The sequence below is a fragment of the Columba livia genome, chromosome 11 (assembly GCF_036013475.1).
Source record: "Columba livia isolate bColLiv1 breed racing homer chromosome 11, bColLiv1.pat.W.v2, whole genome shotgun sequence".
NCBI lineage: Eukaryota > Metazoa > Chordata > Aves > Columbiformes > Columbidae > Columba > Columba livia.
This window is the reverse complement of record NC_088612.1, coordinates 12,552,559-12,580,479: the sequence shown is the minus strand read 5'-3', so window position 1 is coordinate 12,580,479 and position 27,921 is coordinate 12,552,559. Positions and strand designations below refer to the sequence as shown.

At 55.3% G+C, this 27,921-nt stretch overlaps 1 protein-coding gene across 9 annotated transcripts; it reads left to right on the top strand.

The window, feature by feature from the left end:
- On the top strand, nt 1-27,896 carry TLE3 (TLE family member 3, transcriptional corepressor). Of its 9 annotated transcripts, none has more exons than XM_065076826.1 (21): nt 1-284; nt 785-918; nt 987-1,087; nt 1,192-1,255; nt 2,189-2,233; nt 10,275-10,337; nt 10,755-10,829; nt 16,933-17,137; nt 18,306-18,322; nt 20,420-20,539; nt 20,771-20,821; nt 20,933-21,088; nt 21,185-21,317; nt 21,594-21,790; nt 22,623-22,699; nt 22,897-23,146; nt 23,968-24,215; nt 24,935-25,082; nt 25,835-25,985; nt 26,383-26,459; nt 26,652-27,896. In XM_065076826.1, exons 2-21 carry the CDS (start codon nt 895-897, stop codon nt 26,757-26,759), a joined length of 2,310 nt encoding a protein of 769 aa, XP_064932898.1. In that variant the 5' UTR covers nt 1-284; nt 785-894; the 3' UTR covers nt 26,760-27,896. The 9 variants fall into 9 exon arrangements, with proteins under 9 accessions (XP_064932898.1, XP_064932896.1, XP_064932893.1 ...); XM_065076824.1 differs by having other exon boundaries at nt 29-336; nt 10,755-10,859; nt 21,594-21,775; XM_065076821.1 differs by having other exon boundaries at nt 29-336; nt 10,755-10,859.
- Nucleotides 27,897-27,921: the final 25 nt, after the last annotated feature.

Here is a 27,921-nt window from a genome sequence, read left to right as displayed (position 1 = left end):
GCCTGAGCGCTCTGGCGGCGGCGGCGCGGACCGCGTGCTCCGGCGCTGCCTCGGTCCGCGGCGGCATCCGGGGTCGGGCGGGCCCCGCTCCGTAGCACCGGCGGCCTCAGTCTCCGCCCTGCGCCCGGGAACCCCCCCGCGCACCCTCGGACCCCGTGGAGCGGCACCATGGCTTGTGGAGTTACGGCGATGCCGGCTGGACGGAGCTGAACGGTCGCCCCCAGGGCGGGGGGAGCCGCGGCGGAGACGCTTCGCATGTCCGCGGCGCCCGGGAAGTCGGATGTGTACGGCCTTCTTCCCCCCTCCTCCTCTCCTCCATGGCCGTCGTGCTCCGGCGTTAGTTCCTGGCTTTGCTTCCCCCTTCTTCTCGCAGCAGGAATACGGCGCGATCCTCCTTCCTCCGGGGCTGTTTTGGTTGCGTTTTGTTGTTGTTGTTGCTTTTTGAAATTTTTCGGGGGGTGTTTTTTTATATATATATGTATTTTTTTATATTTTTTTTTTCTGAGAGCGAGTGCCGGAAGAGGGGGGGAGGTGAGGAAGCGGAGGACCGCGGAGCGAGGCGGCCGGGGGGTCGGCACCTGGCCCCGGCGGTTGCGGGCGGCTCGGCTCAGCGGGGCTGGGCTGGGCTCCGCGGCCGCGCAGCGCCTCCCCGCCGGTGCGGTGACTTGCGCGGAGTGGGGGGAGGCTCACAGCGAGCCGGGCCGGCCGGGCCCGCTCCCCCCTCGCCCCCCCGCCCTCCCTCCTCCGCCCCCCGCACGGACTTTCCTCTCGTCTCTTTGTTCAGTTCTCGGCCTCTCCGGGAGCGCTCCGTGGCCGGCGGGCAGCAGCGCACGTCGCGATCGCCGTAGCGAGGCACGGCGCGGCTGGCTCCAGTGACCGCGCCCCAGCCCTGCCATGTACCCCCAGGGCCGGCACCCGGTGAGTCCCGATGCCCCCGACCCTCCGCCACCCTCGGGTTCCCCGGTGCTGAGCGCCTCTCCCCGCAGGCTCCGCACCAGCCGGGCCAACCGGGCTTCAAATTCACCGTGGCCGAGTCCTGCGATCGGATCAAGGACGAGTTCCAGTTCCTGCAAGCCCAGTACCACAGGTGAGCCCGGGGGGGCCGGGGCGCGGCCGCGGGCAGCGCCGCTCCCCTCCCTTCCCCCGCCCCCCCTGCCCGCCGGGTCTCACACTCCGCTCTGCCCCCCCCAGCCTGAAAGTGGAGTATGATAAACTGGCGAACGAGAAGACAGAAATGCAGCGCCATTACGTTATGGTAAGAGACTTTAATCAGATTTCGGATCAGGCTGTAAATGTCATTAGCTGGTCGCCCAGCCGTGCGCTGGGAAAGGGAGGCGGGGGGGGACACCCCCAGGGAACGGGCAGCTGCGTGCCCGGGGACCCCCCACCCGCCTTGGGGGGGCTGCCCGCCCTGCCTGGGCACCGCGCAGACCCAGCCGGCTGGAAGCGCGGTAGCAAGTTTCCTGTTAACCCCTTTCTGTTATCAGCCCCCGGGGGTGCGGGGAGAGTGGGGGGGCGGCAGGAGCTCTGGGGGTGTCCCTGGGGATACTGGGTGGGGAGGGTGAGTACGGGCTGTCCCCGCTTGCTGCCCCGGGGCGCTCGGTGCATGCGGTGAGGCCACCCTGAAGCTTCCCAGGGCATGCCCCCCGCCCGGGGAAAATGGGCTCTTTTGTTGCCGCAGAAGCCTTTTTTTAAAACTTCTTTTTGCATCGCAGGGCCCCAAGGTGGGATCGTTTGTGTTTCTAATGGGTTTAGAAGGAGCTAACACCCCCTTTCCCGGCGGGGGGGCAGGGGCCGGGGCGCTCCCTGGGCTCCCGGCAGCAGTGCTGGACCTGGGGGGGTATAAATCCACCCCCCCAGTGAGAAACTGGGGTTTTGGCCAGACTACGGGCTGTACCTGTTCTGCCAGGGCTGTGCAGACGCCTGTCACACAGCTCTGCACCTCTTTGTTTTTCTAAGTAGCTTAGGAGGAGAAAACAGGAGTAAAAAGGAGTGTCCTCTTGTTAAATGCATGCCGGTTAAACACTCTAAGCATCTGCTTATTATAAGGTATAATTTCCTTGGCTACGAATGCTGTAAGCGTAGTTTTGACCGGGATGCTTTCTGGTAATGACCTTATGCAAATACCTTATGTTAAATTAATTCAAGTTTTTCTTGGCTTTTTTTTTTTTTTTTTTTAATTCCCCAGTACTATGAAATGTCGTATGGTTTGAATATTGAAATGCACAAACAGGTGAGTAATTTAAAGGGGGAAGTTGTGATTGATTGATCTCCTGTTGCCCTTTTCTCCATGTGAGATAAAATAGGCCCTGATTGCACTAAATGGGGCATAAGTGCTGAAGTCAGGGATGTGACTCCAGGTGAGAGCTTGTGGCTCGGCAGTTCTGTTGGGAACTGTAGGTTTATGGCAGGCCGGTGGGATTTTTGCCTATATTCATGAGAAACTTAGGCTTTGAAAAGAGCGTTTGTGAGAAGAGGTGAAAATAGCTTTGCTGTCGGTGCTGGGAGGTCGGTACCTGGAATAGGACGTTCCCGGCACTCGGAAAACACTGTTATCTCCCACGTTTTCCTCTGGTTTTGTTGTTGGTACAACATGACTGTTTCTAAGGTCATACTCCTGATACTCGCCAGGCTGTAGCGTGAGACTTAGAAGGGAGTTATCGTCAGGGATACCAGTATCTTATGGTGTGTTGCTCAATGTCATGGATTTGTCTTTGCATCTGGAAAATGAAGCAATGTTTGGTACATTTATTTTTTTTTTTCTGGTCGTCTCTGATATGTAACTTGCCTGAAGGAAAAATATAGAAGGCCATAGCAGAATGTGGTGTGCTGCCTTGATAAGATTATAGTTAAAGAGCCTAAAGGCTGGGCACATGATGGTAAAACTTAAAGGAATAAAGTTATTATTGAGATTAGACCTGATTATTTGTGCTGCTGCTGCTTACTGGTTTTAGAAGTAGTTCTAATTAAGAACTTAAGGCAGATGGAAGTTGACATCAACTTTGCAATTCACAAATCAGCCTCATTCAACTCTGAGGTGGTTTTTCTTAACAGTAGTATTGCCCTCCTAAGTAAAGTCTTGTTAGCAGACTGATGAAATTCAAAGCAGCCTGTCTGTGAATCTGCCTCTTCTTCTTTAGCTTTCTGCTAAGTAGTGGCAGGGTAACAAAAATAATTATTGCTTAGTGTTCAGTTTTTTAAATATATCTTCTTCCACGCAGATAATCCCGATTTGTTTCTCTCTGTTGCTTCTGCCTGGACAGAAGTGCCTTGTGGTGTTGCTGGGGGGGCTGTGCAGAGCTGGGTCCCCCCCGGGGCATGTGGGGCTGGTGTGCAGCTCGGGGAGCCCTTGGGCACCATTTGGCCTTGGTGCAGCTGGGAATGATCCTCAACGCAGAATTTGTGCCTAGGCCTGTGGTGGCCTCCTGTGAGGACCCCATCCCTGCTTTGCACGTGTCCCAAGGGACACGGACCCTGTGGCTCCTTTTGAAGTGCTGGAGGATGAGGGTGATGCCAGTGCAGGCTCCTTCCAAGAGAGGGGGTGCCCCTTGCTGCCTGGCTGCTGGGAGTTGAGTGGCTTCGCTTCGTGCAAATGCTGGGAGATGCTGAAATAATGCACCAGGATATTGAGTTTTTTGGCTTGGTGAGGCTTTGGGAGCGATTGCCTGTTTCTGGAGAGGTGCAGCATGTTTTCCGCCAGTCCGTGGCTGTAACAAAAGCCTGGTCTGAGAGGTTTTGTGGGTTGGGGCTTGGGGTGAGACCCCGTTGGGTCTCTGGCTTCGTTGGTGTGCGGATGGCGTGGTCCACCGTCTTGCAGTGTGACCATACAGCTCTAGCGTGTCTTCCCCGTGGAGTTTGGCGAGGCAAAGCAACTGGGATGCTTTCGGAGGGAACTGAGAAGCCTCAAAGTGCCCAGGGGCACTTTTCCCTGGTGCTGGTGCAGGCAGAGCTGCCACTGCCCCTGGTGACCCGGATTTTTCGGGGTGGCCGGTCCCACGCCGGGTGGTGCAGCCGGGGAAGCCCTGCGTGGTCTGTGCCTTGCTGGGAGCCGCCTCGCAGCTCCGCAGATCAATGTTTGCCAGATGATTCCAGCCTGTGCCGAGCATCTCCTGCCTGCTTTAGTTGTTCCTGGTGACATATGCTGCGTGCCTGGTGCTGGGTTGATGCGGGGGGGGGGGAGTTTGGGGAGGTGAAACTGTCTTGTTGTTTAATTGACAGCAATGTGCATGGTGCTGGAGGAAAACAAAGCAGCCGGAGCCGCTTCCAATGCGCTCCCAGGCGAAAATGGGGCGAGAGGGAGCGGAGGGATAGGGGAGCTTGGTCCAAGTGGGTGCTGGGGAGGGTTCCTCCTCTTTGGGGCTGCAGCATCCCCCCAAAAGGCATCCAGCTGCTAATTGCAGCGTGGTCCTGCCTGCATCTGGTGGAGGGTGGCTAGTCCTGAACAAACAAGTTTATCAGCTGACCTGTTTAGCGGTTGACTTGTGTTTATCTGCACACAATCAAGTAGACTGAAGTGCCTGAATTATTCATGCAGTGTCCTGCCCTCCAGACTTGACTGCTTGTGATTACATCTGCTTGAGACAAACATTGATGGATACTTCATCTTTAAGCAAAAGGGGATTGTCTGTCTGTGGGCTTATATAACAGATTATCTCTTCTACGCTGAATATTAAGTGTGTGCATATGTGGCTGCGTGTGGGTTTTTTTTTTTTTTTCCTTTCTTCTCATTTTGTTTCTTGTTAAGACAAAAATGTAGTTTCATAAACAACTCCATATGCAAGGAAATATTTAGGAAGTGACTACCCACTTTGTTGCATATACCGCAGTGAATTGCTCCTTACATCAGTGTTCCTGCTGAATGAAGTGCTCTCTTATCCTGGCTCGGCTTTCTTCAACCTGAGGCTGCTTGGGAGTTTTCTTTTTAAACCCAAGTGGAACTTTTTTTTCTTTTAAGGTTAATTGATTTTTACAAAAGAAACATTTGTTTCCCCGTTGGTTTTGCATTGTTTTTGTTCAGATCTCTGTAGATAATTGCTGAATGCAATTGGGGGGAATAACAAATCCAAAAGAAAAACTAATTTTGCGTGGGGGAATGGGACACCTTGGCGGGGAGAACCTTTGTACTGATTTTCTTTTTATGGCTGAGAACTCTCCACATAAGCACTTCTTGTTTTTGTGCTTAAACACTTTAATGCTTGGAACAAACCTAAACTCTACTGACACTTCCATGGGAAGAGAGGCATGCTTTTTTTTTTTAAATTTTTTCTCTAGAATATTCCAGGAACACAGTATACTTTCTGCCATGCTCATTAGCCAGGAGTGCCAGGTAATAATTTGCCAAATACTTCAGAAGCCAAATAATTTGTTAGCATGATAGTCTCAGGTCTCCTAAGGTGGAAGGAAGAGCTGTCAGCTGAACCTCTCCCTGGCTTCATGGGAGCCCTGGTGGATTTTTGGGGGCCCTGGGTGGGCTCTGGTCCCCACAGCCCGGGTGCGGGTGGTAATTGTGTAGTGAGGGGTGGTGGCCCACCCCTCCACACCCCCTCCCTGAATTTAATTCTCATCAGTGAAGCTCTCTACTTTGCTAATAACGATAGCAGCCACAAATAGCTTTCAACATGCCATTGACAGCCTGGCTGGAGAGAGCACTTGAAATCCTGGGAGACAGCTGAAAGTGCCCGTAATTGTGCGCCAGAGTGAGAACCACACTGCTCAAGGGCCTGATTTTCATGTGCTTAAAGAGACAATATCCTGGTTTCAACAAACGCTTCTGGTGCTTCGCTGCTGGTGTGATTTACGCCGGGATTTACTCCGGGTGGCTCTCCGACCACCCCTGCCACCCGCTGCCAAGGCAGGGGTCTGGGGTGGCTCTGGGGGGGTGTGGTGGTGCAGATCTGTCTCAGAAACGTTGCTGGGGTGTGTGTATGGTGACCAGTGGTTTTGGAGCTGGGGAGGATGCTGGGGGGGAGATTGGTGGATGAGTACTTTTCCTGGGAGTCTTGGGTGAGTTGTGGGATGATGCTGGTGCCACATTCCTGCATCCAGTGGGCCAGTGCCTTGGGCACTGTCCCAGCCGCATCTCTGTGGGGGCTTGGGCTGGTGGTGGGAAGTATTGATAATGTTTTGCCGTGTTTTTCAAGAGGAGGAAGGCTCAGTGGAGTGATGCTGTGTGTTCAGGCCCTTGTCTCCAGCCTGCATTCCATCCTTTAAATCAATAAGCAAGGGCATGTTGGAGGTTGGTCTGGTGTGGTCTACAGTGTGTTTTGAAAGTGCACCTGAGGTGGCCTGATCTGGTGTGACTCATTTCCAAATTGTGTGGGTTCATGGTGGGTCTGTCCCGTGTGGGGTGTGAGTTGGGGTGCAGGCGTTTGGGGAGGCTGGGGGTGCTCCCGGCAGGGAGCTGCGGGGTTGGTTTTTGCAAATGCTTCCATCCCTGGAGCACAGCTGGTGCTGGGAACCCTGAAGGGGTTTGGGTCCAGTCTTACCCCCGAGGGTGCAGGGATGCAGCAATGGGACTGGGGCAGCCCTGCAGCTCCCCTTTGCTTGCTCAGCTAGGGGCAGGGCAGATACATTATGGCACATCAAGCATCTCTGTTGTCCAGAGTGATGTCTGCAGGGCTCTCCCTGCATCCCTTACCCTGGCTGGGAGCTGGGGCTCCTTGCGCACTTTGGGTGATTTTTAAGGTGGCTCCTTTCAACTCCGCTCTGCGTATCCTGTGACTGATGGCCGGCAGCGTTATTTTTAAACTTCCCTCTGCCACATCCAGGTGTAAAGACGAGAAACTGGGGTGGGTGGGGGCAGCAGCTATTTAACACCATGCCGCTGGTGCAGCCCAAGCCCCACCATGGCTCCAGCCGCCACAGTCCTGCCCTTTGGTGCTTTGGGTGCTGGGAGCTGCTCTGGCCATTTTCAGAGCGGGTGGCAGGATCCGCAGCCTGTGGCTGAGCAGTCTCTCTTGATTTATAACCAGTGCAAATGTTTTCTCTGATCCCTCCCTCCTGGCGGAACATCACCCGGAGTGTTTCTCGTCTCGCAGCAGGTCAGGTTCCCAGCAGGGACGGGGGATTAGTTGGGATTTCAGGTTCTCCTGACTCCTTGCCCTTTTTAACGAGGGGAACGAAGCTGTCGTTGCCATCGCGCTGCCTGGGGTGAGCGTCCCGGGAGGGGCTCCCGCGGGTGCTGTGCTGGGGGTGCCTCTCCTGGGGTGACCTGTGCTGCCTCCCATCTTTTATCCACCGTGGGTGTGCAGCCCGCGCCTGGCGATGTGTGCTGTGGTCCAGCGAAGATGCAGGGCGCTGGGAGGGGATGCGCAGGCTGGGATTGCCATGGCAACCCGTGGTGGGGAATGGAGGTTTTTCTTGGCAGGAGCAGCTGGGGGGGCTCGGTGGCTCTGGGGCTCGGTGATGAATGAGCCCTGTTATGGGGAGGCTGTTGGTCATGAAACCCTCTCCTGTTCCCGGCGTGCTGGAGGATCCCCTTTCGCTCCCGATTAAACTTCTAATGGGGACTACTAGAGTTTAATATGCTGGGGAATGGGAAAAGTTGAAGTGAACAAATATTTAAATATCATTGAATCTTGCATTAAAAGGAAACCTCATGGTTGTAAACATAATATTTTGGACATCTAATATCTTACTCACTGAATCCCATGTGGGAAGTCTCTCTCTTTGCAGAGCATGAAGCTTTTCTTCAAATCTTTGTTGGAAGTTTGGATGGAATTGGATGTAAACACGGAGGCAATGGGGCTTTGTACATCTTTTTCTGGACTGTGTTAGTGCTTGATGATGCCCAGGGGAAACCCAGCACCTTCCCTCCCTCCTCTGCAGAGGTGACCTGTTTGGATGCTGGATTTTTTCCTGTACACCTAAATGGCCTTTGCGATGTGTAGCAGGAGGAACTGCTTGTACTGGCACTGCTGTTTTCACCTCAAAAAATGATTGAATTTATTCTAGAATTTGTTGGGGGCTGGAATGAAAGAGCTCACAGGAGAAGCAGCCATGCTGGAGGAGCAGTCCGCAGAGTGCTTGTTACTTCCAGAATCCAATAGGCTTCATCTGAAGGAATAAATATTTAATGGAGCTGCAGTTTATATATAATCTTAATCGATGCATCAGTGCCAAAAAGGCCTTTAAAGAGGCTTACCTATTGCTGAGCAGCGTGTGATGGGAGCAGCGGGGTGGCTATCAGTAGCCCTGTGTTGCTGAGGGGCTGGTGGCATGCACAGTACCAACCCCGCTCCTCGGGCAGGGAGGATCATGCGGCACCCGCTGAGCCCCCTGTCCCTGCTCCTGGGTCCATGATAATCTCAGCGGCTGCGGCTCTCGCGTAGCAGTAGCCAAGGTACCTGAGTCCAAACCCTTGTCGTCCCAGATGCCTCTGTGTGACCCCGCGCGCCAGCACGCTCCCCCAGCCTCGGGAAGGGCTAATAACAGCGTCAGGTGTAACCCGAGCACCAGGCGCTTTCGGAAAAGACGACGGCCAGAAATATCCCCGTTACTTTGAAGCCGAAACCGGCGATGGCCGTGTGAAGGTGCTGCGGGAGCACAAGTCGGGGACTTGAGGGACTCTGGGCAGCGAGACCCTGGGTCCACTGGCCACAGGGTCTCACGGGGTTGTTCCCTTCATTGGGTGAGCCTGGGCTTGCGGGGGATTGGGGTTGTCCTGGGGTGTGTTGGTTGTGCTCTTGCCTCAGTCTCTACCTCAGGTTAGTTTTGTAGTAACACCAGTGTACCCCAGCCCATCTCCTCAAATGAAGGGTTGTGATCTGTTTTTTTTTTGTTTGTTTTCCTCCAAACTATGATATTTTAGTTTTTTGGTTTTATTTTTTTTCTTGCCGTGTTTGAGAGCAAGTGGAGCTGAGAGCCCCGCTCTGGATCAGCACCCTCTGGGACTGGGATTAAAAATCAGAGTTGCTGTAGGGCTTGTCCTGGGGGTGCCATGGGGCTGAGTGTTGGGGCCGGGAGGGATGAAGCCTTAGGGTGCTGCAGGTGGAAACAGTGATTTGGGGAGCACACTGAGCCAATCCAAGCTGGGGGTGGCTGCTGGCCGTCTTGGGGATGAGGCACCTTGCCGACATGGAGGCTGGAGCGAGACCCAGTTAATCACTTGTGTTATTGATAACGAGCTGCTCAGGGCTGTCGGAAGGAATTTCTGGGCGTTTGATTGTGTGCCAGGGCTCGGCTCCGGCCATTGTTGCGGCGCTGAATCCTCGCGGCTGCTGGGGCCGTGTTTGAGTTGGACCCAACGCTGTTTTAACAGCTGCCGGGGCCGGCAGAGCAGCCAGCGTTAACTCCTGGGAGCCCGGGGAGCATCGTGGGGCAGCACTCCCGGCACTGCACTGCTGCTCGCCCCAACCTCTGCTGTGGTTATCGCTCCAGGAAAATGTTATTCCGAGTTAATGGAGATGGTGCAGAAACCACCGTTTGACAGCGTAGGTTTGTTGTTAAATTCACCCATAATGTGGTCAAACTGATGAGTGTAAATAGTAATGGGTTAAATTTCCTGACTGTGAGGATGGCAGAAGGAACTCGAGTGGCTTTAGTTTAGGTGGGGAAGGACCTCGTGGTGCTGGGAGCGGTGCAGCCCTCGCTGTTGGCCCAACACTCTGCAGGGGTGCTGCATGTTTGCTGAGTTTCTTCTGAAGAAACCCAACACCCACAGATAAGCGCCGGGAGCGGGAAGCGATGGCCTGGCTGGGTGCGCAAAAGGGATTTTGTGTGATCTGGCCTGTTTGGGAAGCATCGGCTGCTCTAAGGACGGGGAGCCGTGTCAGCGCCTGGCTGCCTTCTCCCGGAGCCGGGGACGTCCAGGCTGGTGCAAAGCTGCTGGGGCTGGTCTGTCACACTTGGTCCCACAGTGGGAAGGGGACTGAGGTGTCCCCAGAGTGCGGGGCTGTGTCCCTGTGCTGGCCAGCACAGAACATGCAAGGAGGTGCTTTTGTTGTCTCTTTTGTAAACTGCTGCTTCCTCTTGTGTGACTGGGAGGGGACAGGGAAGGGGATGCATGGGAGGGGGATGTGGAGAAGGGAATGGGGATGTACAAGGTGGGACAGGGAAGGGGATGCACAGGGGGAAGATGGGGAGGAGGATGCAGGGAAAGGCAAGGGGAGGGTGCACAGGAGGGGACAAGGAGGGAGATGCAGGGAAGGGGACAGGGAAGGGGATGCACAGGAGGGGGTGGGGGAGGATTCTTGGTGCTGCTGCCGGGAAGCCTTGTGCAGTCTGTGGCAGGCTGCTTGGTACTGACTGTTTTTTTTCTTCTTCCCTTTTTTCAGACAGAAATTGCTAAAAGACTGAATACCATTTTAGCCCAGATCATGCCTTTTCTGTCACAAGAGGTAAGCAGGTTTTCACACCCCAGATGGGGGATGTTGCTTCTCCCTGGGGGATTCCGCAGGAAGTCAGTGCTGTGGGGTCCTGTGGGTGGGACCAGACCTGTCCCCACCGAACTTGCGGTTTGGGGGTGTGGGGCTGCTTGGGTCCCGTGTGTGTTACAAAACCCTTGGGATAGGGAAGAACCAGACCCATGAGGGGCTTTACTCAGCTGTGAGGGTCTGCACCAAACCCAAAGAGCAAAAAAGGTGTCAAGGGGCTGCTCCGGCTCCCCCTGCACCCCGTGAGCAGGGAGATGGGCTCAGGCTCCTGCTCTCATGAGCAAAATATAGACAAAAAAGGGCTGACAACTTATGGGGGTTTGTGCCTCTACTTGAAGCCCCGTGCCCAGCTCTGACCTGTCCGTGTGTCTGTCCCCGCAGCACCAACAGCAAGTCGCACAGGCTGTTGAGCGTGCCAAGCAAGTGACAATGACGGAGTTGAATGCTATCATCGGGGTACGTGGACTTCCCAATCTGCCTCTCACCGTGTGTATACCCCTTTTATTCCTATCATTTACCATGACCAGAGGCAATCCTGCGCTCAGGGGCGGTTCAAGACGGGCGGCTTGCAGCCCCCCCAGCTGTCCCACAGCTCCCCCAAACCACCAAAACTCCCCCAGTCTGGCATCAAGTGATACAGGGGGTGGCGGAGGCCACTTGGGCAGCCCAGTCCCCGTCCCCAGGCGCTAATGCAACCCCAGGAGCCCCCGCTTCCAAATTTGATGTTCTCCACAAGGGTTTGGTGCCCAGCGCCCTCCCGGAGCCCCTGAGCCCAGGCATGTCTCTGTGTGTGCTGTTGATGTGAAATGTTCTGTAAACCTGCCGGAGTTGTAGTTCCATGCATTGACTTACCCGCTCCTGTCTGACCGGGCTCTCTCTCTTGCAGATCTTGGGTGGGATTTTTTTAAGATTAACAATTTTTGTCTCTTTAATGGATGTAATGGTCTCAGTCCTGCAGCAAACCTGCTCAGTGTTGGGGCTCCCTGAACCCTGGGACATCAGTGTCCCCAACCTGCATCCTGGGGAGGTGGCTTCTCTGAGTTTAGGTTTTTATTTTCCAGAAAATACTGACTTTTAATTTCATTTTTTTGAGTAACTATTTGCACTTCTTTCTTAAGCTACAAGTATCTTTGTGATTCTTTGCATTTAACTTGCTTTTACATGCATTTTTCTGGTGTTACGAGTAGTACTAAGTGCAGAACTGTGCTCTGGGCTCATGAGGACAGTGGTGGGTCCCCAGCGCTGGGACACATGTGGTGGTGGCGCTTGGGGACCGGTGTGAGCTCAGGAGTGTGTCTGGTTGGGTCGGTGCTGGGGTGATGGGCAGCGCCGCGCCCCCTGTACCCCATCCCTGGGCTGGGGGTGTCGGTGACAGGGACAGTGGTGAGGGAGGTGATGAGCTGCTTGAGGTCGCAGGCAGGAGCCCAGGCAGCTGGAGGCAGATATTGGAATTCAATTAAGGTAAATGAGCGGGGCCCCTGACCCCCATTTTCAAGGTAATTGCTTCCTCAGATCAGAGTGAGTGTTGCCCCGTCATTAAGCAGCCAGGCACTTAATCGCTGTGACTGATGGGTTTGCAGGAGCTGGTGCAGGCAGGGTGGTGGGCAGCGGGGAGTGTCTCCTCTACTGCACCCAGCGAGGCAGGGACGGGGTGCCCTCCCCATACTGCCCCGTGCTTCAGCGGCTGAATAGGGGACAGGGCTGGTCCCTGAGCGTGGCTGGTCCCCAAGCTGTGCTGCACACCCCGGGCAGATGCGGAGCTGGTTTGGGTGTCAGGCCCATGTTGCTCGCTGGCGGCTGCACCTGCCCCTGTGTTCCCCCAAGACATGAAACCAAGAGGAGTTTTGGTTTTGTTTTTTTTCCAGCAAACGGAATTTTTCGCCTTTGTGCGTGCAGTGCTTTGTTTTTGTAGGGTTGCTCATGTGGGACAGGTCACTTGGGATGTGTTTATTCTCAGGTGGAAGGGGCAGCGTGCTGGGGTGTGCACGGATCCTCACCCTGTGTCCTGCGGGGACGGGTGGCTCTGCTGTCCCTGACATGCCTTGCAGCAGGACAAGATGACTCTATTTATAAACTGCACCAGCATCTTGGTGCAGGTGCTGCAAACAAAATCAACACACACACACGCACCAAATCATTAGAACCTTTTTTTTTAATTTCCCCTTTTGAGGTCAAGAACTGTTAATTTTATGCATCTAGGCCATTGTCTCACAGTTTCTCTGCTTCAGGCTTCTGTGAAATTGAGCCCTTGATTTGGTTATAGCTCTGGAAATGATTAGACTACTTTACTAAATTTAACGCAAGTGGTGAACTTAAGTGGTGAACCATTAAATCGGTTAACAAAGGCATGAAGCATGATGTACATAATCCAATTAAAAACACTCTACGTACGAGATATTCCTTGCCAGCCTTTCTCGTAAATCGTAACCTCCTTCGTATCTTAACCATATTTGTCTAGCACATGCTGAGGGACCCCAGAAGGAAAACATCTCTGTGTCTGTGCATCTCCCACCAGACCCAGGCGATGCTGATGTCCCCGATGTCACCCAGGGCTATGTTTGCTGCAGGCTCATGTCCTGGGCTCTGTGGGGATGTCACTCTGGTCTGGGCTCCTGCCAGCAGATGAGAAGCCCCAGTGTTGCATCCTGAGTGGGTCTGAACTTGCCATTCAGCTTGGGGATGCTGGGAAGGTGTCGGGAGGGTCCCTGGCCATGGAAGGCTGCCCCAGGTCCTCGCTTGTCCCACACCATGTGCCCGGCTTTGTTGGGCAGGACCTTGATCCTGCTCAGAGCTGAGCACCCTGTCATGTCCCTGCCATGGGCTGGGGTGTAAGGCATCTGCCCAGGGGGCTGTCTGCAGGTGCTGGGCTGTTTTTTTTTTGGGTGATGAAGGTGACCTAAGAGCTCCTTCAGCCTGCCCTCCCCCAGGCTATTGGCAAGAAGCCTCCACAGGATGTGTTTTTAAAAACAACCTTTTTCAAGGAAGGGAATAAGTGGCAGGGGAGGGAATTTGGGCTTTCCAGCAGAGAAGATGCCAATCGAGCAGCGTTACTGAGCTCTGCAGCATCCCTCTGCACCGGGAGGTCCCAGGCGGGTTTTATCGCCCTCCGTGGAGTCTTCAGATGTGATTCCTGAGCACAGCACAGGACGGATGAGGATTGCCTGCTGCCTGGGACAACAGACACAGGAGAGTGATACAGCTGGGATTGCCGTGAGGAGCCGCGAGCGGAGCCTGGGACCCTCCAGCACTGCCAGCGCCTGCACAGCGAAGACGTGCACTGGGATTGTCATCTTGTCATCTTCTCCTTGCCGTGGGAGTGACCTGGCCGGGACATGGCTCCTTACAGCAGTGGCAGGATGGAGGTCTGCAGCCCACGGTGTCATCCTCGCTACCCTGTGGAGATGTGTTGGACAGAGGGACGAGACTTCAAACCAGCAAGGAGACTTTCCAAATGGATTCTGCTCACTGTTTTCTACCTGCCAAAGGGGAGAAAAACACCTTTAAACCTTATCTTGAGCCACAGTGGGATGTTGTGTCTTGACATTTGTTTCCACCCCCTGCACTGGAGCGGAGCTGCTACATGGGGGCTGGGACCCTGCGGGGACAGTTCCCCAGTTCACCAAGCCCTTGGATGAGTGTGTTTGTCAGCAGCTTAAAAAAGAAAAGGAAGGAACCGGCAGTTTTCTGCCCTGTTGGAGAACGAGGCTCAGGGTGGTGATTATTCCTGCCTTCACTGCTGGTGCTGCTGCGGTTGCTTGTGGTGGAGCCGCGTTGTCTCCTGGGGCCATGAGCCCCATTGATGTTGGGGGCTGGAGTATTGCTGTGTGGACCCAGGGTGCCCAAGGGACCATGTCCCTCTTCTGGGTTCCTGCTGCTGCCGGGGCTGGAGAGCTGTGGAGAGGAGCATTGTGGCAGCGCTGGTGGTTCTGCCCACCATGGGAGTTGGAAATAGCTGAGGATAAAGCATTGGATCCCTGCACATCCCAGTGCCATGGTGATTGACACCGCTGGAGACCTTGCGGGAGAGGATTTAGCTGTGCTGGAAAACCATTGGGGGCTGTTCTCCAGGGTGATGCTCTACTGTAATGGCCAGCCCTGCCTCTTGCTTAAATGGGTGAAATCACATGAGGCTGGGACTGGAAAGAGCGTCATTGATTCCAGCAAGAGCTGAGGCTGTTCCTCTGGCGGTGCTGCTGGGGGAATTGATCTTGGTATGTGTGCATGGCCGGGAGGCAGGGACTGTGCTCTGTGCTGTTGAGGGACATGCTGGCCCTGGGGACACCCTCACTGTGCTCCCTCCGCCCTGCCAGCCAGCAGTCCTACTGCCCTACGTATGTGGGTTTGGGGACACCCCTCAAACAGGGCACCTGAGGATGCTCCCCCCTCTGCCCTGTGGATGCAGCAGCCCAGCAGAAGCTGAAAGCTCCTGCTGCTAAGGACACGGTGATTTATGCTTTTCTTGTAACAGCACTGCAGAGGCCTAATTGCCTCCTTGATTTGGCTTCTGCCACAGCTGAGACCTCTGCACTGCCTGCAGGAACCTGTGTTGTTCAGATAATGCATCTCCTCTGCCCAGAACTGCAGCTCCTGCTGCTTTCATCTGACCTGGCTGGTGTCCCACAGGCGATCGCCCCCTCCCATTGAGCCAGGCTCCGAAACGGGAGCCAGGCAGGTGGGGGTCACCCACCCCCTATGGGTCACCCTTCCCTGCACCCAGCTCTGCCTCGGGCAGCAAGAGGCAGCTGGGTCCCACTGTGCCCATTGGTGTGGGACAACAGCAGGTCTCCCCTTCCTTCTGCCCCAAAAAATAGGTCCTTGTAGCAGGTGGAACTGGTTTTGCCTGTGGAGGCATGGCCTGAGGGTGGGGGTTTATTCCACAAGCTGTAACCCAGCTGTGGGGGCTGCTGGGCAGTGTGTGCAGGGTGCTGCCGGCCCTCAGTGTCGGTCCTCGGTGTCGCAGGGGCTGTGTGCGTGGCCTTGCAGCAGAGCCACTCCCTGCCCTGTGGCACACGGGGGCTGGAGGGCACTGGCCTTGTTTAGGTGGGGGAGGAAGGCTTTGAAGAGCACCTCCCATGTGTGATGTGGTCCAGCTGTGCTCTAAGCTGAGTGTGGGACCCCTCTGGTTAAACCCCTCTCTCCTGCTCCCCCAGTGGGTTTTGTGTCGCAGTGGCTGGTGATGCCATTACTGGGGTGTCAGCCCCACCCCCTTGGGCTGTGCTGGGGTCATCCCATGAGCCAGTCTGGGGACACCCAAGACACCCCTTGCAGCACTGGAGACGTGCTGGGAATTTCCTTGGTGGAAGCGTTGGAAACGGAGTGTCCCCAGTACCTGGGAGGGGTTTTTGGTATGTTCCTGTGCTGTGGGTTATGCTGGGCTCTGCTGCGGTGGCAGCAGCCCCTGGCTGTCATGGTGCAGGGCTGGGACTGAGCCCCCCTCGCCTGCTGTTGTGTGTAGCCTTGCAGGTGGTGCCGTGTCCCCTCACCGTGCTGTGGGACCCTCCACTCACAGGCTGGCTGGCTGGAAAGCTGCCTGGTCCGGTGACCACTTCTGCCATGTTTGGTGGCACTGGAAAGGGAGAAATCCTGATCTGAGCTGGCTGTGGGGACCCGGGGGAAATATGGGGGGTTCCCCTGCAGTTCAGGTGTCCCCCAGCCTGTGAATCTCACCAGAGGTCAATGGGTGCCAACTGGGTGATGCTGGAGGTGGCTCTGGGTGCAGGCAGGAGGGCTGGAAAGGGGGATGCCAAGCTCTGAGACCCCTGGCTGGACCCCACACTGCTGTCCTCGGGGTCGGAGCTGAAGGGTGGTGGCCTTGGGCTCTTGGAGGTGACACGGCCGTGGGCAGAGAATTGACTGGCAGCCAGCAACTCAGGTCTCAGCTTGTATGCTTTAAGCTTGAATTTGAAATAGGAATGCGGGGGGTTTGTTTGGTTGTAGTTCAGTTTGGGCCAGCCCTGTCCTCAGTGCAGGGCACGTCCAGCTGCCGTTGGAGGGGATGGGAGCAGCGGGTGGCAGGATGGGGCCAAGGGGCTGTGTGGGTGGTTTTCCTCTCACCATCAGGTGCCTTCAGGCTGACCCTGAGCAAATAAGCAAAACTTTTCCTTTTGGAGGTGGCCTGTGAGGATCCTGGATGGTTTGAGTTTTTGCTCTCTGATGTGTTTTAGCAGCTGGAGCTCCAGCCAGAGCCACTTTCTGCATCCTGGGTGGTATTTTTTTCTTTTTTCCTTATATATACTGAAAAGCAAAACTAGCCAAGTCTGCAGCAATGGTGTGAATTACCTTGAATTAAGGATGGCTTTTGCGGTTTGACCGGGGTTGTGTGTGCCAGACACACCACTGTGCCCCCCAGCTGCAGCAGGGATCGACCCTGGGGGGCTGTGCATGGACCACCCCCTGTCCCTCCTGCTAATGGGGCTTCTCTTTCCAGGCAGCTGAGCGGGGCAGCTCCTGGGGCATCCCCGGGCACGTGCCCCTTCCCGGCATCACATCATTGCTTGATGCCTTGACATCCCACCCTGTCCCGCTGCCCCGTCCCCGCTCACTGGTGGTTTTGTTGCAGCAGCAGCAGCTCCAGGCCCAGCACCTCTCCCACGCCGCCCATGGGCCCCCAGTCCAGCTGCCGCCACACCCCTCGGGGCTCCAGCCACCAGGCATCCCGCCGGTCACCGGCAGCAGCTCAGGGCTGCTGGCCCTCGGCGCCCTGGGCAGCCAGGCGCACCTTGCTGTCAAGGATGAGAAGAACCACCATGACCTGGACCACAGAGGTGAGAACGAGTGGCTGGGTCAGCGTGGTCCCTGGGGGCTGCTCATTGCTGCATCCTGCTGTGCTAGAATCATGGGGTTGCAGAAGGGTTTGGGTTGAAGGGACCTTCCCAACCCCCCCAGTGCCACCCCTGCCATGAGCAGGGACATCTTCACCAGCTCAGGTTGCTCAGAGCCCCATCCAGCCTTGCTTGGGATGTCTCCAGGGATGGTTCATCCACCACCTCTCTGGGTGACCTGGGCCAGGCTCTCACCACTCTCAGGGGCAACAATTTCTTCCTCATGTCCAGCCTGAATTTCCACTCCTTTAGTTTAAAACCATCACTCCTTGTCCTGTCACATCAGGCCCTGCTCAAAAGTCTGTCCCCATCTTTCTTATCAGCCCCTTTCAAGTCCGCAAAGGCTGCAATAAGGTCTCCCCGGAGCTTCTCCAGCTGAACACACCAACTCTCTCATCCTGTTCTCCCAGCAGAGCTGTTCCAGCCTCGGATCGTTTCTGGGGTTCCTCTGGTCCCTCTCTGGTCCATGTTTGTCCTGTGCTGGGGACCCCAGAACTGGTCACAGCCCCTGGTCCAGGCTCTGCTCCCTGGGCAGGGCTGTTGTCCAACAGCCTCCCCATGCTGCTGGCCTCTGCTGCTGCTGGATTTGGGGTGTTTTCCTCATAGGGAAAGCCAGTGAGGAAAAGCTGTTGGTATCCAGTTACGTTCATTTTTCTGCGTGGACACAAATGATGAGGAGATCCTGGGGAACTGGGGCTGTTTGAGTACTAATTGGGGGCTGATCCACATCCTGCTGAGGTGGCTGCAGAGATAGGCTGTTGCGACCTTCTCCTGGGTTTGTGCCTTTGGGTACGAGAGCCAGAGAGCGGTGCCGTTCCTCTGGCATTTCAGGGCACTTCCCCTTTGCTCTGTGTTTTACCAGATAAATCACATTGTCAAAAGGAAAGGGGGGCAGGAGGCAGTGGGAGCTGGATGGGCAAGGGATGTGAATTTTAAAGCAAAACTGGAAAGAGCCTGGAAAGGTTCTGAGTTAAAGCAGGAGGTCATGCAGTGAAGAGCTTCTAGATTTTTTTTTTTCTATTTTAAGTCTTATTCTAACTTGCTTTATTTTTTTGTCTTCTCTTTTATTTTGCCTGTGACCTCACCTCTGACACGATCCTCTTCTAAAAAGAGCGAGACTCAAGTGCAGTAAGTCCCATTAACCTCCTTTTTTTTTAATCTATTGTTTTAAAAAACAGACTGTGGATGTGAGCTCCAAGGATGCCTTTTGCACAGGTCCTATTTAGTTTTTTTAAAAAAGACAAGCAAAAAATAAACCCCCCACGCTGGCTGGAAGAGCGGCTGGGTTGTTGGCTGTGCCGGGCTGGTTATGAGATTTGGTTTAAATCTTTTTGATTGCAGCAGGGCTTCGAGATTCGGTTTCAGTTGACTAAGCCCTGTGAAGGAGCGCAGTCAAGTCTGCACGGCTAAAAAATCCTTGGGTGATTAGGAAAGCTATTTTATTCCTGATCACTTGTCTATTATCTTGGGTCATCTAATCTGCCAGGCTGGGTTTTGGCTATTACGCTGTGTTAAGTAGGACTTGGAAGGTCAAGCAGTTAACTAACCAGCTAAATAACCGTGGTGGAGGACAGCCCTCACCTCCGGCACAGCGGCTTTTTACTTGTCCCTGATGGTGTGGTGTTCGTAGCGGCAGTTTGGTTTGTGTTTAGGCCAGGTGCAGTGGATGTATGGAGGGCAGGGGGTGTATTTTTGGGTGGGTAGAGGTTGGTAGGAGCTGGAGGTGGGAGCGCTGCCCTCACCCTGGAGGTGCTGAGCCTGCGTCCCCCACCCCGGGGTGCGCAAAGCCTCTGTCTTGGGGACAAGCTGGCAGGACAAAGCCTGGCTGAGCTGCGGCTTTGCAGCGATTTCCTGCCCTCCCCAAGCCCACAAATGGGCCTTTTGAGAGCCGGGGGCAGATGGGAAGAAAAAAGTGGCGTTTACAGGGGGAGAGGGGAATTAGGCATCATTAACCTCCTCCTTCCGCGGGAGGGGGCCGTCAGAGATGGGAAGGTTCCCGATCTATAAAATAAAATACGGGGTATTCCCCACGGAGGTTTAATGCACACGATAATCAGCGTTAGTCATTCATATTTTCCTAGCCTTGCCTGCGCAATAAAAAATATTTAGTTTCTTGGCGGCGGGCCAGCGGCGGGCTGAATGGATCGATGCCTCTAAATGCTTGACATGATTCTCGGGTAGCTGCGAGGTTTTTCAGCATGACTGCCTGAGAAGAAAGACCCTGGTGTTATCCAAAGCTGCTTATTGGGTACTGAGAAGAAACATGAACTGCTTTAGTTCTCCCTTTCAGCTGGGAGAGAAAGGCAGAGGAGCTGGGGAATGTGCTGCTTAGCAGGGTGGGGGGCTCAGCTCTGACATGAAATGATGGTGGTTTTACTGCTGCTCCCAGGAACTAATTGCAGGGGTCTGCATGGGGCCGCGATGCGGGACTGGGCATTCTCCAGGCTCTCGGGAGTTTTTTGCTGCTGTTTCTGCTCCCAGCCCAGTCCCAGCCTGCGAGGGGCTTTCCTGGGAACGCTGACAGCTCCGGGGCTTTGCATGGAACCCCCCTGAGCAGAGATTGTTTGGATGCCCTATGACTGGGCAGAGCTCGGCTGCCAGTGTAGCTCGGCCAGGGCTGGGATGAAGCTCTGACTCTGCTCATGCTGGAGGAAGCACCCATGGGTGCTCTTGTGGGTGCCAGTCCTGTGCCAATCCTTCCCCTGCCCAGGGGTGAGGACTGGTGTTCCCTTGGGGGCAGAGGATGATGATCATCATGGGGCTGGTGTAGGGGAGTGCAACTTTTCTTCTCTCTGCATTGCCCTGTATGTTCTGGTGGATCCCAGTGGCTGCAGGAGCTGCTGTAACTGGGCACAGCTTCTCCCAGAAGCATTTTTAGAAAACAACCAGCTTCTCCGTTTTTTTTCTGCCATGCTGTTGTAGTAAATGGGCTCGGGTACCTACGGGCAGCTGTGCTGGAGCAGAGCAGCTGCACGGGGCTGTCCTGGCAGCATCCCCATGGCTCGGAGCAATGCTCAAAGCTGTCGCCCAGCCCAGGCTGGACCCTGTCCCAGCTCCCTGGCGTGGGGGGCTGTGGAGTCTCGCCCTGCTGTCGGGGTTTTGCAGTCTGGGGTAGGGCTGGATTTCAGGCTCGGTGCTGGCTGGAGGGGCCGTTTGCAGCACCATCTGCTTGCGAAGTCCTGTTTCCTCCTGTTTCCAACTGAAGAGTTTCTTCTGTCACTGCAGAATAATTCTGTTTCACCCTCGGAGAGCCTGAGAGCCAGTGAGAAGCACCGGAGCTCCACAGACTACAGCATTGACTCCAAGAAGCGGAAAGCGGAGGAGAAGGACAGCATGAGCCGATATGTGAGTGGCGGGGTCAGGCTGCGGCTGGTGTGCTGAGGGCTGCCAGGGAACATGGCAGCACACATTCAGACAGGACTTTGGCTGGGAGAAAGCAAATTTTGGGTAAAACTTGCCACACGTGGTGTGGGTGACCTATGTCCTGCTGCTGGGGGGGTTTGACCCCCTGGGGGGGCTGCCTCCCGCCCCAGGGTTTACAGCTCTCTGCAGGATGTGACTCCCTGTGTGTTTCAGGACAGCGATGGTGACAAGAGCGATGACCTGGTGGTCGATGTCTCCAACGAGGTGAGCCTTGGGAGTGTTTCAGCAGGTCCCCCCAGCAATTCCTGCCTGCAAGCAGAGCCAGGGGAGCCCTCCCTGATGCTGGGGGTGCAAACAGTTTCTCTTGTCTCGCAGGACCCCGCCACCCCCCGGGTCAGCCCAGCCCACTCCCCCCCAGAGAACGGCCTGGACAAAGCCCGTGGGCTGAAGAAGGGGGATGCGCCCAACAGCCCGGCCTCAGTGGCCTCCTCCAGCAGCACCCCCTCCTCCAAGACCAAGGACCTGAGCCATGTACGTCCTTCACTCCGCTGGGTCAGGCCCTGCCAGCTGTGGATGCTGGTGGCTGAGCCTCATCCTTTCTTCTTTTTTCATCCCTTCTCCATCTAGAATGACAAATCATCGACACCTGGGCTCAAGTCAAACACTCCGACACCGAGGAATGATGCACCGACCCCAGGGACAAGCAGCACCCCGGGGCTGCGGCCAATGCCTGGCAAACCGACTGGCATGGACCCCCTGGGTGGGTGCTGGTCACCTGGGTGTCCTCTGGTCCCTCAGTGTCCCCTATTTGCTGGTGTCCCTAGCTCAGCTTTAGCTTGTTCCCTCCGTTGGGGTTGCAGCAGCTTGGAGTGGGTGATTCAGCCTTATTGGGGACCTAATGCAGCTCAGGACAGGGGTGCCAGCAGCTCAGGTGTCCCCACACCAGAGACAGGATGAGGGGGAGGTCATCCGTTGCAGGGCTGGGTGCTGATGGGCTCCATCCCCTGACCATGTCCCCTACCCCTCCCTCCCACAGCCTCAGCCCTGCGGACACCCATCTCCATCGCGGGCTCCTACGCGGCGCCCTTCGCCATGATGGGTCACCACGAGATGAACGGCTCGCTCACCAGCCCCGGTGCCTACGCTGGGCTGCACAACATCCCCCCGCAGATGAGTGCTGCTGCCGCTGCTGCTGCCGCCTACGGCCGGTCGCCAATGGTGAGCTTTGGAGCCGTACGTAGCACTTTTAGCTCCTTTTTCTCGGTCCCGGTGGGGTGGTGGGTGTGGGGAGGGTTGGAGGGCTGCATGGGGGGTGGTCCCTTGTGTTGGATGTGAAACTGGGGATCTGCACTGGCTGCATTTTGAATCGGCTGCTGTTGAAGCATTGCTGGGTGTGGAGATGTCCCCCATTGGCATTTTTTTTCCACTGAGGGTGGTGAGAGCCTGGCCCAGGTTGCCCAGAGAGGTGGTGGATGAACCATCCCTGGAGACATCCCAGGCCAGGCTGGACGGGGCTCTGAGCAACCTGAGCTGGTGAAGATGTCCCTGCTCGTGGCAGGGGTGGCACTGGGGGAGCTGGGAAGGTCCCTTCAACCCAAACCATCCTGTGATTCTATGAGTCTGTGGGTGATGTGCATGTGCCACTATGTTGGGGTTTACTCTCATGTACCTGCTGCACAGCTGCCTTCCCCTTACTCATGCTAACTACCCTGTTACAGGCTTTAAGGCCAAACACTGTCTCAACAAGAAGTAAAATGCTGCCATGAATGCAGACATGGGGGTTTCTGCAGCCGGAGTGCTGGGCATAACTTGGCTGCTCCTGTCCCTGGGGATTTGGAACAGCACGGGGAGGGAGAGCATGTCCCACGCTGCTCCTTGCAGCCCTGACACCTCTGCCTAATTCCCCAGTCCTGGCCCTTTCTGCCAGGGGAAAAATAACAATGACTTATTGAGCAGCAAGGGAAAAGAGGAGTCCCCGAGTGTCCCCATGCCTGCCGGGGCTCAGGGATGGGAAGCTGTGTGTGCCCAGCCCGTGCCCAGCCTCACCCCATGTGTCTCTTGGCAGGTTGGATTTGACCCCCACCCACCCATGAGAGCCCCTGGTCTGCCCTCCAGCCTGGCGTCCATCCCCGGGGGGAAGCCGTAAGTGTGTCTTGGTCTCCTTGTTTGCTGTGGGGGACGAGTGTGTCTGGGGTGGGGGTGAGCGTGGGACATCACCCAGGGCTGGTCCAGCCAAGCCTCTGGAGAGCTGCAGCAGCTCTGTCCCCAGCAGCTGGGCCACAGTGCCACCCACCCTGCTGGTTTGCAGGGGCTCACCCCCCCATTTCCCGTCCCGGCAGAGCCTACTCCTTCCACGTCAGTGCCGATGGGCAGATGCAGCCAGTCCCCTTCCCCCACGACGCGCTGGCGGGTCCTGGCATCCCCCGGCACGCCCGGCAGATCAACACGCTGAGCCACGGTGAGGTGGTGTGTGCCGTCACCATCAGCAACCCCACCCGGCACGTCTACACCGGCGGCAAGGGCTGCGTGAAGATCTGGGACATCAGCCAGCCGGGCAGCAAGAGCCCCATCTCCCAGCTGGACTGCCTGGTATGGGCCGGGGCAGCAGGGGCTGTGGCGTTCCCACTCAGCATCCTTCATCCTCCTGCTCCCCAGGCGCCTGTCCCCCACTTTCCCCCATGCAGAGATAAGACTTTTATCCAAAACCTAAACGTACGTGCAAAGCTGAGCTACCAAAAGGACAAGAGAAAAATGCAGGACGTACTCAAAATCCTGGTGACTCCAGAGAGTCTGTACAGAATTTCCTGTATAGCACAGACCAGGAAGTATTACCAGAGAAATTTGGGATCAAGCCCTGTAACCTTTTAAGTCTTTTAGGGGACAGTTGTCTTTTCACAGGGTGAAGCTGCCTTTTTGTGGGGATTAAAGGAGGTAATAGCTTCAAACATATCATTTCCTCCTCAAATTTGTTTTGCCCGTTTGTCTTCAGATTATATTTTGCTATACTCCTGTATATGGAGCGGGCTCTTGTGTTTGTATGAGCTGCCTCGCCTGGCTTATGAACTTGCAGCTCACAGTTTCTCACCGAAGGATGCATGCTACTGGAGAGAATATCTAAAAAGGGATGGAGATATGAAGCGTGAAAGAACTGTTGGTTCTTGGGAACAATTTTTTCCTGGAAAGGGCTCTTGGGCATTGGAACAGGCTGCCCAGGGCAGTGGCAGTCACCATCCCTGGAGGGGTTGAACAGACGCAGAGATGAGGTTCTCAGGGACATGGGGTAGTGCTAGGGGTGGGGTTGGATTTGATGCTCTTGAGGGGCTTTTCCAAACAAAACTGTTCTGATTCTGTGATTTCCTAACATAGTGAATCATTTCTCACCCTCTTGCAAACATCTCTTTCCCTTCCAGAACAGAGATAACTATATCCGCTCCTGCAAGCTGCTCCCTGACGGCCGCACGCTGATCGTGGGGGGGGAAGCCAGCACGCTCACCATCTGGGACCTGGCGTCCCCCACGCCCCGCATCAAGGCCGAGCTCACCTCCTCTGCCCCCGCCTGCTACGCCCTGGCCATCAGCCCTGACGCCAAAGTCTGCTTCTCCTGCTGCAGTGATGGCAACATTGCTGTCTGGGACCTGCACAACCAGACGCTTGTCCGGTGAGCTGGCTGCCACGGACCAGCACCGCGCGTTGCTCTGCCCTGTAATCGGGGTCTTTCTGGTCATATTTTGGCATGGAGACCTTGGGGATGGTGACGAGTATGCTGTTGTGTGGTGCTTTGTCTGTAGAATAAGACATACAGGAACAACTGTGATGGGGAGTGCTAAGGTATTGGGGGGTGTTCAGCCTGGAGAACAGGAGCTGAGGGGAGACCTCCTGATCTCTGAACTGCCTGAAAGGAGCTTGGAGCTGGGGGGTCAGGCTCTGTTCCCCAGGAACAAGCACCAGGACCAGAGGAAATAGCCTCAAGTTGCACCAGGGGAGGCTGAGGTTGGATCTGGGGAACAATTTCTTCCCCAAAGGGCTGTCGGGCATTGGAACAGGCTGCCCAGGGCAGTGGTGGAGTCACCATCCCTGGAGGGGTTGAACAGACGGAGATGAGGTTCTCAGGGACATGGAGCAGTGCCAGGGGTGGGGTAACAGTTGGACTCGATGATCTTGAGGATCTCTTCCAACCAAAATGGTTCTGATTCTAAACTAACCCAGCAGGCTTGGCTGGACTGGTGTCCTTCGGCAGAGGATGCTCCTGGGTGGGATTCCTTGGTGCAGGGAAGCTTTGGAGATGGAGCCTGAGCACCAGCTCCCTTCACGCAACCCACGTGCTTTTTGCCAGTGTTCCTCTTGGAAGATTTGCATTATTTTTTTTGTTGTTTAAAGGCAATTCCAAGGCCACACAGATGGTGCCAGCTGCATAGATATCTCGCACGATGGTACGAAGTTGTGGACAGGGGGTCTGGACAACACGGTGCGTTCCTGGGACCTGCGGGAAGGGCGGCAGCTCCAGCAGCACGACTTCACCTCCCAGGTGAGCACGGGCTGCCCTCAGCCCTGGGAGGAGGAACCTCCTGGCCTGGTCATGCAGCTCCTCCTGGAGACCCTGTATAGGGGTTTGATTCCCCACAGACAGTGGGGCAGCCAGCTCATATGTGCCTGTGGGCTAGGGGCTCTTTCTGCTGGAGAACAACCTGCACAACCCCTGTTAGCTCTGCCCAAGGCTGTCCCAGCTGCTTGAACTGTAACCCAAGTGTGTCCAAAGCAGAAAGAGCTGTGGGGCTCCCCTGGCTCTTGTTTCAGCTTCTCTTTCATCTCTTATTATTCTCTTTCATCACTTATTTAGTCCTGCTGCCTTCCATGCTGGGTTTTCTCCTCTGGAGGATGCTGGGAATGTGCTTTCTGTCAAAGACACAAGTGCTGTCCCTGGCCAAGGCTGTTTCAGCCGGGCTGCCTTGGCCAGGGCTGCAGGAGCAGACACCGTTCCCCGGCTCTTGGCTATGCTGTGCCCATGTCTCAGTGGCTGGAGCCACTCAGTGACTTTAGAGGAACAGGCTGTGTCCTTCCCTGTATGTTGGGCTGTTTCTCTTCTTAATTATTTGCCTTGCAGGCAAATCATCATGTTATTAAAATCAACAAGGGCATCACCTCCAGCTCGGTTTGTGCCCAGGTGATTGGTGTCTGTCCCTGATGGGGAATTGCTGAGGACACAGAGGTGGCTGGTGCATGCTTGAGCAGGTGGCTGGTGGATGCAGACCCCCCTGAGCACCCTCTCTCCCCCTGCAGATCTTCTCTCTGGGGTACTGCCCAACGGGTGAGTGGCTGGCGGTGGGGATGGAGAGCAGCAATGTGGAAGTGCTGCACCACACCAAGCCCGACAAGTACCAGCTGCACCTCCACGAGAGCTGTGTCCTGTCCCTCAAGTTTGCCTACTGCGGTAAGCGGCTCCAGCCATGAACTTGGCTCCTTCGGTGATCGCTGGGGACCGCAACAGGAGTGCACGGCACAGCGGTGGGGCCTGAGCACGGAGCAAGATCCATCTCATGGGTGGTGGAGATGAGAATTATCTCTGTAGAACAATCTCAGTTGTGGTTGCAAATGGCCACGTCGCATTGCAGGGGGTGAACTGGTGTGTGAGCTGGGTTGTGTCCTGCCAGGAGCGGGGCTGGGGTGGCCACCTCTGGAAAATCTCCATGTTTGCCAGTTCCTCCAAAATCTCCAGTTACTGAGCTAGGAGCCTCTGGGGGGGGGAGGGTCGCAGGGTCTGGCTGGTGGTCAGGTTGGGCGTGGTGGCAGCAGCTTTTGGCTACTGATGCTGTGTTTCCCTGGTGCAGGTAAATGGTTTGTGAGCACTGGCAAGGACAACTTGCTCAACGCCTGGAGGACGCCCTACGGAGCGAGCATCTTCCAGGTAGGACACGCGGGGTGGGCATCACCACAGGAATGGGAGAAATGCTTTTGGGGTGGCCAGATCAGTACCCAGTGCGCAGGATGCGGTGATGCCACTGGCGTGGATGCTGCTCATTAAAACACAGCAGCCTCAGCGAGGAAACCAAACTGATGGTTTTTCTTTTTTTCCCCCGCCTTTTTCTCCTCTTTCCAGTCCAAGGAATCCTCATCCGTCTTAAGTTGTGACATTTCAGCAGATGACAAGTACATCGTCACGGGCTCTGGTGACAAGAAGGCCACAGTCTACGAGGTCATCTACTAATGGTGGATTTTCCAGCAGGGCTGGCAGCTCCCGGCGCTGGCAGGACTGGGGGCTCAGGGGGCAGTCCCGGCGCAGCCACGGGGCTCAGCCATGGACCGGCACGCTCCGGCGGCGCCCGGCGTACAACATACATGGATTTATTTGGAGGTCTGCAAATATGGCACACATTGAAGCCCTAAACGGATTTTTGTTTGGTTTTAAGGTTTTGGGGTTTATTTTGAATTTTTTTTTTTGGTTTTCTGGTTCTTTCCGTCTGCGCTTTGGTGGCACTATAAAGGACTTATTTTTTATTGTGACTTTTTTTTTTTTGGTGCATCCTGCATAAGACTTGTGAAAAATGTAAATAACGGACTAGTAAATAGCATTGGAAGGGTGGGGGACCCCTCCCGGTACACTAGTTGTGTATTTTTTGTCTGCTGTAATTGTATTCCACTGATGGTTTTGGTGGTGGCAATTTTTTCTTCCTCCTTTCCCCCCCGAAGTGTCCGTTGGGACGTGACTTTGCCGTGCAGCGCGTAACCAGGCCAAGCAAAGGTGTCCACTGGTGCAAGTTGTTCCTGCTGTCGTAGCCGTGCGTTGTTCGGTGTGTTCGTGATGGTGGGACGCTGCTGGGACCGCGGGGGACTCGCTGGGATCCTCAGCTACTGACGGGACATCAGCAACACAATCACCTTTTTTTATATATGGATTATTTTTTTTTTGTGCTCGTATGTTTGAAGAAAAGGGGAAGCCCACGCTGCGGGATCGTCTGCGCAAGCCCTTCTTGGTCTTCGGACAGAAGCAATGAGGAGTGATTTCAAAGAAAGCTTAGTAAATTCAGCTCAGGGAGCCACGAAAGATAATAGCAACTTATGTGTTTTGTATTCAAATGAAAGTAAAGAATTAGAATTGATAACCTTTAAAATACAGTTTTTTTAAAAGCAAAGTTTACTAACAAGTAGGGTTTGTGTGGTGGGGGATGGGGCTGGCTCTGGTCGGGTCTGGTGGGCTGATGGTTGTGTCTCCTGGTGTGTGGGTTCCCATGGAGCAGCCCCCTCCCCACACAGGCTGCGCTTCAGCCTTTTGTACTCAAGGGTTAAAAAGCAAACAAACAAAAAAAAAGGCATAATGGGAAATAAAAGTATTTGTGTAGCAGAAGCACTCACCCTGTATTCTAGCATAT